Below are 10,340 nucleotides of genomic sequence, written 5' to 3'. Positions count from 1 at the left end.
CATTGACATATTAACAATTCTAAATCCTATTAAAATACATCAATTGAGAGAGGTGAAGATCAATTTGGTAAGGATCGACTGAGAGAAAGGACCAATTAAGGTTAATCGATTGAGAAACGTCGTTGCTGAGGGTTTCAAGAATATAAGAGGCAAATAAGAAGTTCGTTTACCTCTTACCAGATAAGAGGACAATAAAACATAAGTGCCTCGAAAATTGAAAAAAACCAAACAGTCTAAATGTCCCTACCTGATAACGAATTAGAGGATGATAAAAGTTTTCTTTAGAGAAACAAACAAGGACTATATCAGTAAATCTTTATCTCTGTTTAGGTTGCGATGGCATACACTAATCACTTTGAATCACAATTGCTATTGATCACAAAACCAAAACCAAATCAAACCAACCCATTATATCTTACTCGAACATGTCATCTACCCCAGAAGATAAAACAGACTGTTTTTGTTAAGACAATTGTTACAGAAATGGCAAATTAATCAGCAAAACTATCGACGAAACTGTTCAAGAACTTTCAAAAGGCTATAGGTCTCGGAATCGGGTCTAGACCCTCCAAGAATCATACGTTTTAGAAGATTTGGATCATAAATTTTGGCCTTCACATAACATTTTATCAATGCATTGTAAACAAAAGTGTACCTGGCATAATTAGCTTTCTTCAATTCATCGAACAGCTTCTCTGCATTTTCCACATTACCGTCCTCTGCAAGAGCTTCGACCATCGAGTAAGTCGTTTCCAACCATGGGGTCGACCTTTTAACACTCATGCTCGTGTTTACATCCATACCCAACTCTAATGTTTTCAGACCTTCCTTCACCAACCCTGCTTTCAAACAACCAGCAGCAAGATGTCTGAAAGTTATGGAATTTGGTTTGCATCCATGTTTCTCCATTTCCCGATACACCCCCGTTGCTTTGCTAACATGACCATGTCTGCAATAAACGGATATCAACGAATTGAATTGTTCCGTTGATTTTAACTCTTCCTTTAACTTCATTTCTGACCATAGATCTTCGGCTCGACTTATATCTCCAATCTTGCCTAAAGCTTCAATGGCCAGCATATAGCTTTTGGATTTAACATGAGGTTGTTCTTGTATGGTTCTCCATATTCTTTCTAGATCTTTCGGTTTTTGCAGATACCCGTATAATATAATGAGTATATCTAGGGTTGACCAGTTATTCCCAGTCATTGCCTTCTCGATAGCTTCGACATAAGTCTCACAAGCAGTGTACAACCTAGCTACAGCATGCGCGGTGGCGATTATACAGTAAGTTATCTCATTTGGCTCAACATTTGTACGATTCATGTCACCAAAAACCTTCATCAACCCTTCAATGTTGTGTTGGTTAGCTTCCATTTTCAAAAGAATGTTGAAAGTGGAGACATGTCGGGCCACTTTATCGGCTTTCATTTGAGTGAGGATTTTAGGGATGGATTTTCTTCGGGTAGGGGAGGAATGGAGGATTATTAGGCGGTTAAAAACCATGTACGAGATGGAGTGACCGAGTTCTCTCATCTTTCTCATGTAAGCTAATGATAATCTTATCATGCCTTTATCCAGGCAAGCAATCACAAGATTGTTGTACAGCAACTCATCCTGGAACTGTAAAGGTATATGAGAAAATAGCTTCTCACCTTGTGATATCCCATGAAGCTTAGCTGTGAATTCCAATAGATATGAATAATCCAGTTCCTTTGGCATGTAGGGCCGTTCCCTAATCACCCATTCCATCACCTGAACCATATTAAAAGGTATGCAAATTCACGATAATAAACCCAACAAGAAATCATCCATTATATCTTCACAGAAATATGCAAATTAATTTCTCAAATTCAATGGGATTTTCCAAAGATTTTGTAGCTACTATTACACTGGCATTAAGAAAGAATGGCAAGCTGAGAACATCAAATCTTCTTCAAGGGAATGTGAAAGATTTGACAAATTTGTAAGATCTTCATGCTTAAAGGCTACTACTGAGAAACAGCTAATGATAGAGATGTTATCAAGGTACAAAAATGATTAAATTTCTGTGACTATTGTTGCTCTGCAACTGGATGAGTAGTGGGGCATTGGCAAGATCAACATCCCCTAATCACCACCCTCTTTCATAAACTAAAACCTCAGCTGAAAAATTGGGATGCAGAGTTTTTTTTTTCATGAAGTCTCTTGGTGGGATGATTCTCTTATTGTGGTTTACATAACACTTCAAAGAATGTAAAAATCATATCAGGTCCATATCCAGATGCATTCCAATTTTATCAAGTCAAAAAACAAAATTTGATATCATGCTGTCTCAAAATGAACTGAAAACTCTGCATTGTGAAGGCGCAAAAATCAGAATCATGAATGATAATTCCTCACTTCCACAAAGAAAAAGTTCAAGATTTTCCCAACATTTTTCAGCTACCACATTGCCTCGATAATCCAAAAGGATATTACACTTATCATTAGAGTGAGGAGCAAATTGCCGTTTGCCGAAGAAACCGGCCTGGTGTGTGATTCCAGTATATACGTTTATTATCACATCGTCCTAAGATTCTCGATATTACGATGGCTATTCGATAAGAACGAGAGGAAAATTAAGCTAAAAGATTCAGGCATATTCTATTAGACATTTAAACGAACACCTTGCAAGCATTACCTCAAGAGCACGCTTATTAAATTTACGTTTGCGTAAACGATTAATGGTGAGAAAAATATCGCCTCTGTGAATGGGAAATCCATCGCCCATCCAGCTCTGGAACGCCGACCCAACAGGGGCGCCTCTTGCTAGCCTCTCTATCCTCCCACATAAGCTTTTGGGTTCTTCTTCTTCTTCTTTACCCTCTCTGGTTGGTTGCGAACCGTCAACTGTTCGGCCTTCGTACTTGAGTTCTTCCTTTCCGACTTGGATAGATTCTGAAGTATCAGTTGCTTGCGTACAAAATCTAAAAGTTCTTGAATTGAGGAGAGTTTGGGTGGGAGAAGAGGTGGAAAGTGTTCGACGAAATGCTTGAAAGAACTGGCGTTCAAACAGGGGGACTGTTGCTTGCATGCCTTTGTGGCAACCGATGCTGGTCAATCCACAATGCCCACTTTTAAGCCCAATGTGCGAATTATTATTTTCCATGATTTCATTTTCTTCTACTTCCTCCGTCTCAATTTCTAAAATAAATAATTAAATTTAAATCATAAATATTTAAAAGTTTTTAAGAGAGACTTATCAGCCACGATAAAATAGTCATTTAATTAACTAAAAATTATAATAATTATTGATGTCTAAAACTGTGTATCATTTTTACTGTGTACACTTATTTATTGAAAGAAAGCAGTAATTTTTTTAATTTTTTATAAATAAATTATTGTTTTAAAGTTCTATAAAATAGTATTGTTATTTCTCAAAATGATTTGCATCTAGTACTTGTATCAAAAATGATTTTCGATACCAAGAATGTGTCGATAATTTTAGTGTCATCGATTATATACTGTATTAAGGTATAAATGAGGATAAAGATTTTCTTTGTAAGACTATAATAAAAGTTAGGAGGTGCGAACGACATGTTTATTTAAGTTAATTTGAAGTTGAGATCGTTGAAGATTGCAGTATGATGGGGTCAAGGGGGTCGCACCCTTTGTAGGGTCTAAGGGCAGTGCCCCTTGTGGTTTCGTGTCAGTGCATGAGAGGCTGATATTGAAGTTGTTACTTTGAGCTTCAATGTCTATTTTACATGTCTAAGGTTTTCATCGCGAGAGCTTCAATGTTTAGTGTTTAGTGACACTAATTAGCAAGTGTCATTGGTGGCACTAATCAACGAGTGTTCTCAATGATGTTGACCAGTTAGACATTGATACTATCACTAATGCTTATCAGTAAGTAAACTCACTGATTCTGAATGCTCCTAACTGTTTTGTAACATCTCATAACTACTTGGTGACCGTTAGTAACCATTAGTAAGATATATGTCTTTTAATAAGATGGTGGAGGTAAAGACGACAGAGACGATGAGGCAGTGGAGACCGAGGCAGTAGAGACCGCGACAATGGTGGGTGGTAGGTGTGTTGGTGAACCAATGACGTTGATTAAATTGAATTCTAATGTTATTTTGTCTTTTAAAAATCAAATTATAAAATATTTGACGTTGCCAAAGAATGAAATTTAATTGCTTCACTTATGCAATGAAATTTAATTGCTTCACTTATGCAATGAAATGATCAAATACCTGATCTCAACCGTGGAATGGATGGAATTTTGTGGAATCCAGTTTATCCAACCCGCGAACCATACAGGCCAACAAATTTGGTCAAATATAATTTTCATTCTAATGCTATCGGATTCTACAAGTCAGACGTCTTTGAGATTCAGATAAAGAGTCAAAGACTGTCTGGAAAATGAAGAATGAACTTCAGACAGATAAAGTGTTATAACAACGGTCTGAAAACATTAAATAACCAGGATAAGGAGATGTATGTTTTTTTCTTACAATTCTTATGTTTTTAAAGAACCTACTTCTTGGGGTCTGTTCCATAATGGCTTAATAACCTATATGGCTTACCGAATAAGCCATACTTAAGTGTTTGGTTGTGACTTAATAAATAAAGTAACAACTTATATGTGCAGCTTCCTACCCTCTCTGGTCTACATTCAGCCCTGAAAAGACTCATGCTACCTCTCTGTCAGAATAAACCTTCCATCGATGCTCCATCCTCTCACACCACTAAACTCATCGATGTTCATCTCCTACTCATCAGCACTTGCCTCCTGCCTTCATCGGCACCCTTCATGCTTATTTTTTATTTGAAATTTGGGAATTGAGATAATGAAAAATCTCTAGATTTTGTATTCGATATTTAATTTGTTTTCTAAACACAATTTTAATCACTTCTTGAATATAGAGACTAGTATTTATTTATGGAGACAACTTTTACATGTTTTTTAATCTTAGAGGTAAAATAGGCACTTTTTTTATTCAGATCTGTTATTCAGCATAGCAGCCCGACATTAATTTAGGGGTTGTTTACTTGCGGCTTAATTAGGCTTATTGGTCTATCTGGCTGGCTTATTCGTACAACTCATTTGGGTTGTTTACTTACGGCTTATTCGCACAGAACATGGCTTAATCGCACAGATAGAAATGGTATGTTGTCCCCATTCAACCACAAAAATGACACCCATATCCCTTATTTAAAGCACTGCCTCCTTCCCATATGAGACACCACATCTTCGGCGTCTTTATGATTTTTTGTTTTGATGTTCAAATAATTAATATTGGGAGGTAAATCGATCATTTATGTTATTCAGACTGTTGGTACAGATAAAAAAAAAGTAAGCAACAACACCCATTTATTCAGACAGACAAATTTATCCATACAAGACTTAATAAAATTTTTGGTAAACAACCCCTTAGCCTAACTCATATAAACAAGTAAATCCTTAGAAACAACTTAATTCATACAAAGCTTAATAAAAAAAATAGTTTTTCTATTTTGTTGCTTATTATATACTCGTGTTTTTTTTTTTTTTTATCTTTTTGTTTACACATTTTCGAAAAAAAAATGAAGCTTTACATAAACAATCCTTCTATTTATTTGGAATAAAACAATAGACGATATACATTATGAGTGTTTGAGGTCCGATATTCCGAGGAAGGTGTAGGCAGGGTCGGCCACAATTTCCCAAGTCGGTTCATCAGGGTTGTCACCTTGGAGCCAACTAGTGGAAAAGGTGAAAACCATTCATTAGCTTTCAGATTCTTATAACAATTCAATGAACCCTATAACTTTGAGTGGCAAATACTCGGCCCAGTGGCGAACATGCCGGGGGTCTGCACTTTGGTTCCCTTCCTTGTAGATATGAGAGATGGACATGAAAAAAAGTAAGGGGCCGTTTACCAAACACTTACCCGGTAAGTGTTTACCGGTAAAATTTAACACTATTAATTACTTACTGGGTAAGATTTTAGTCCATCAAAACGACATTGTATGCAACAATTCATCTGATAAGCGTTTACCGTGGTAAAAGTCGATCGCCTTCACTTACCGGGTAAGACTCATGGTCCTTGTCTCACTCTTACCGGATAAGATTTTTAGTCCTTACCATATTCATCCGATGAGGTGATATGACTTGATAAACGCTTACCCAAATAAGTGTTTAGTACACGGCCCCTAAGAAAGTTTTGATTAGCTGTTTAATCCCTTAAACCACAAACCAAATGACGGATCACAAAATTTTCAATGACCAAATCGGACCACAAAAATGGGATCTGATCTTACTGATTTAGGTGGTTTATGCCTATCATTTTAAACTGAAAAAAACATAACATATATCTCAAAAAAAAATAAACTTTTACCAATTTAATATTATAGAAAGATATTATACCAAATTACAAAAGAATCATCTGTCTCCAAAATTACAATAAAAATTGAGCAAGTAGAGAAGAAAATAAACAAGGGACGGACACCAATAATTCCAATGCTTGAAATAAACTAATAAATTAATAATCCTCCTCTAGGCAAAAACGTTTTCAAGAAATATCTCCAAAAAGGATTGGATCGAAGCATCACTTACATTGAGGTCATAGACTAAAGTATCAAGTCTATAATCGTGGAATCATCTATTGGAATCGTTAAGTTCGTAGATTGAAGTATGTAATGGTCGAGTTCGTAGACTGAAGTCTAGAAATGGAATCGTCTACAGGAAGTCTTGAATTTGAATTTTTATTTGTGATTGTTCTTGAATCAAGGGGTTTTGATTGTGATTTTCTTGAATTGTCGACTGGAATTTTCATTTTTGGATTTTGATTTGCCGATTTACCTAATGGGCTAATGTATTATAGATATGGACGAACAACATTCTTTATTGGGCTTATAACACGGAGAATTGAAAAGTAAACTTTTTGGGTGGTTGGTTCTGTTTAAAACGCCCAAAAAAAACGTCTAAATTGTAGATCGGACCGCCAGACCATTCAAACCATAAAAAACAGTCTGATTGATTTAGTTCGACTAGTTTAAACAACCCTACTGTTGTTTTCAAACACCCCTGGCTTCAAATTCTTTTTGATTGAGATGTTGATTTAATCTGGTTTGTTTTACATGAAGGATTATTGTTAAATCAATGGAGTTTGACAATTCACTCTCACAGTACACCAATTATTTGGGTTAAATTTGTCGCTTATGTTGAGAGCAGCTTTCATGTTTGTTCATTTCTGCTTAAAAGAAAATCAAATAAACCTTCATTGTATATTTATATTTATATTTATATTTATATTCTTAAAATTATAAGAAAATTATGTAATATCAGTTTAATTTTTAATCTAATTATTTGGTATAAATATTAAATAAGACATCTGTCGTTGATACATCAAATATAAAAATTCGACAACTGATCAATTAAATGGAAACATTATATCTTACACAAAATTTGGTATACTGTTTATTTTATTACACCAATTGAAAAAGATAAAATAAAATATATCTAAAATTTTATATTTTGGTATTAGATTTGATGACCCTTTTCGAATAGGTTTGTCATTTATACCATATTTTACACCAATTTTATAGATTTTGTGTAATATTTGGTGTTATCGTTAAAGATGCCCTATCAGAATCTTTAAATCATTATTCAAAAGGAAGAAATTATGTAGAATAGATAAGAGAAAATCTTCATAATTAATCTATCCGTTCTAAAAAAGTATTTACATTACTATTTTAGTTTATGTTAAGGGGGTGTTTGACAGTTGTTGAATGATTTGGTGCACAATGATTAAGAGGCTTTCATGATATAGTGCAAAATGAAATATAACTATTTGGTAATTGTTTATAATGAAATCAGGACACTTATTGGTTAATGGAGACTCGGGATATAAAATCATTTAGAAGATTTTAGAACCATTAAGAGACAGACTTTTTTTTTGCCAAACAAAATTCACCTCTTAATGATTCAAATGTTGCCTTTTAATGAAACTATTAAGAAGTAAATAAACAACCCTTTTGAATAATTATCCACTTCTCCTTCTATCCTTAGCTATAAGATGGATAAAATGTCGTTCTCTATTATTAAAGATAAAATAATTACTTTTTTAATTAAAAGGTGTAATAATTACACATTAAAAGATGTAATAATTATACATTTATAAACTATGTTTTTATAGTAGATATTTATTTTGAGATGAAAGGAGTATTTTTTTTACATTTTATGAAAATTTTGTCTCGAATTTATTATATTATTAAATAAAAGAAATATTTTAATATTAATTATGTATAATGACGAAATAAAAAAAAATGTAATATTTAATTACTTTTGAAGATTTTAATGTTTAATTTTCAGATAAGATTTTAAATTTTAATTTATTATTTTTTTATTAACCTAGATATCCAACTTGTTATGTGAACCGTTTAATCCCAAGATAACCATCTGCTTCGGAATCACTGTAATTGAACCTCTGTGACCAAAGTGAATTTTTATTTCTTTTTGGATTTAAACTTGGAACTTCAGACATTTTTTACTTTTTGAACTCAAATTCAAACCAATTAAACACCAGTTTAATTTATTATTTTAGATAATAATGTTGAAGAAAATGGCTAAAACAAGTAGCATATGTGACGGAAGGTTGATGATACCCAAACAAAAGCATTGAGCCCATTAAGATTTTAATTTAAAATTATCAAATTTATAAATTTTCTAATTTATCTATTGATTTGTGGTTAATATTGGTTCTTACAGTTACCACAAACAACTCATTTCTCCCTTGAATAGGCCCCTATATATATATATATATATATTAAAGACTTTTTTTGCCCCTGGATGAAAAATGTATAAATTATAATTAACACAGGTTATTTTGTAATTTTGTATACCTAAGTTTAACCTCCAACTCCTGATTTGCTCTTCCATTTACTTTCTTTTATTTCTTAATGAAATTTGTTTTTTAAAGTTTCAATAATAAACAAAATGAAATCATATAAAATCCTTTAGTGAGGGATGAAGAAGGTGAGAATTGAAGAAGAATTCAAATATTTTAAAAGGTATGTAGAAATTATATTCATTATGAAAATGTGATTTGTTATTACATATTTCTTTTTCAATATTGTTGGATGTGTTGTTATCATAGGATATTATTGTATTTACGATTGAATCATATAAATTGTGTTTACGATTTGATCATATAAATTCGAATAAAATTTTGATATTTTATTATCAGAGGATTTGATAAACTTTTTTTGAATTTATGCTTCATCAACAAGAAACTATTTATACACAACAACTATTTATTTATCTTCATCTCTCACCCTCTCAAATTATATCTTTATATTATACATCTCTAAATTTATTTTCTTTCTATTTGGTTTTTCTTTTATTTTACTATTGCTAATCTTCATATTTTTTTTTGTTTTTTCATTTCTCCCATAATTTTATGTATGTTTGTATCGTTATTTAGATTGCATTATAGTTTTTATGCATTATGTCATGAAGATTTGAAGAAATCTTCAAGTTCAATATTTGATTTTTTGGTTGCAATATAAGGTAAAAAATTTATATCGATTTGTTTCATTATTTTGATTGCATTATGATTTTATTTATGTTTGTATCATGATTTTTGTTTGCATTATAACTCTTATGTATTAGGTGAAGATTTAAAATGTTCAAGTTCACCATGTAATTTTTACTTATATTGAACGTTTTTTGGTTTGCAGGTTTTCGAAGTCTTTAACGTTTATATAAAGTTTTGAAAATTTGAACTTTTCAAATTTGGGTTGTGAGAATTTTTTATTATGATCTAAAGTAAAGATTTTATGCAAGTTTGTTTTAAAATTTAAAATGTATTAAAATATTATGTATGTTTGTATCATAATTTTGAATAGATTATATTTTTAATTATGTTCTTATCATAAGTTTAATTGTATAATAATTTTATATATGTTCATGTTATGATTTTGATTGCATTATAATTTTATCTATTGGATTATAAAAATTTGAAGTTTTAAGTTTGGTATGTAATTTTTTACATATCGTATGATTGGTCCATTCACTATTATGTTTTTAAAATCAAAGTATGTTGAAAATGAAAAATAGTACATATACATCATCATTTGAAATGGACATATCTTTATGTAGAGGATTTTTTATGGGGAGTGCTAATGGCACCCCTAATAGGGGTGTTGATTGCCTCGGGAATTGTAATTGATATAAGTTTTCAAAATGTCAATGTCAAATAATAATAATTATGTTTTATTATTATTATTATATATATATATACACATACACACACACACATATATATATGTATATTTATTCAATTAATAATTTTAAGTTATATTATGTAACTATTATATTATATTTTATA

General features: G+C 31.8%; 1 protein-coding gene across 1 annotated transcript; it reads right to left on the bottom strand.

Moving 5' to 3' along the window:
- Positions 1 to 352: 352 nt before the first annotated feature.
- On the bottom strand, positions 353 to 3,076 carry LOC112518444 (pentatricopeptide repeat-containing protein At1g07590, mitochondrial). Its single transcript, XM_025126136.1, has 2 exons — positions 2,663 to 3,076; positions 353 to 1,755 (listed from the first exon to the last, which is right to left on the bottom strand). The coding sequence occupies exons 1-2, from the start codon at positions 3,053 to 3,055 to the stop codon at positions 505 to 507; spliced, it is 1,644 nt and encodes a 547-aa protein (XP_024981904.1). The 5' UTR covers positions 3,056 to 3,076; the 3' UTR covers positions 353 to 504.
- Between the last annotated feature and the right edge of the window lie 7,264 nt (positions 3,077 to 10,340).

Source organism: Cynara cardunculus (assembly GCF_001531365.2).
Source record: "Cynara cardunculus var. scolymus isolate 2C chromosome LG 9, CcrdV1, whole genome shotgun sequence".
In the NCBI taxonomy this organism is placed as follows: Eukaryota; Viridiplantae; Streptophyta; class Magnoliopsida; order Asterales; family Asteraceae; genus Cynara; species Cynara cardunculus.
Note: the sequence above shows the minus strand (reverse complement) of the source record. Positions and strands in the feature narration are given on the sequence as shown.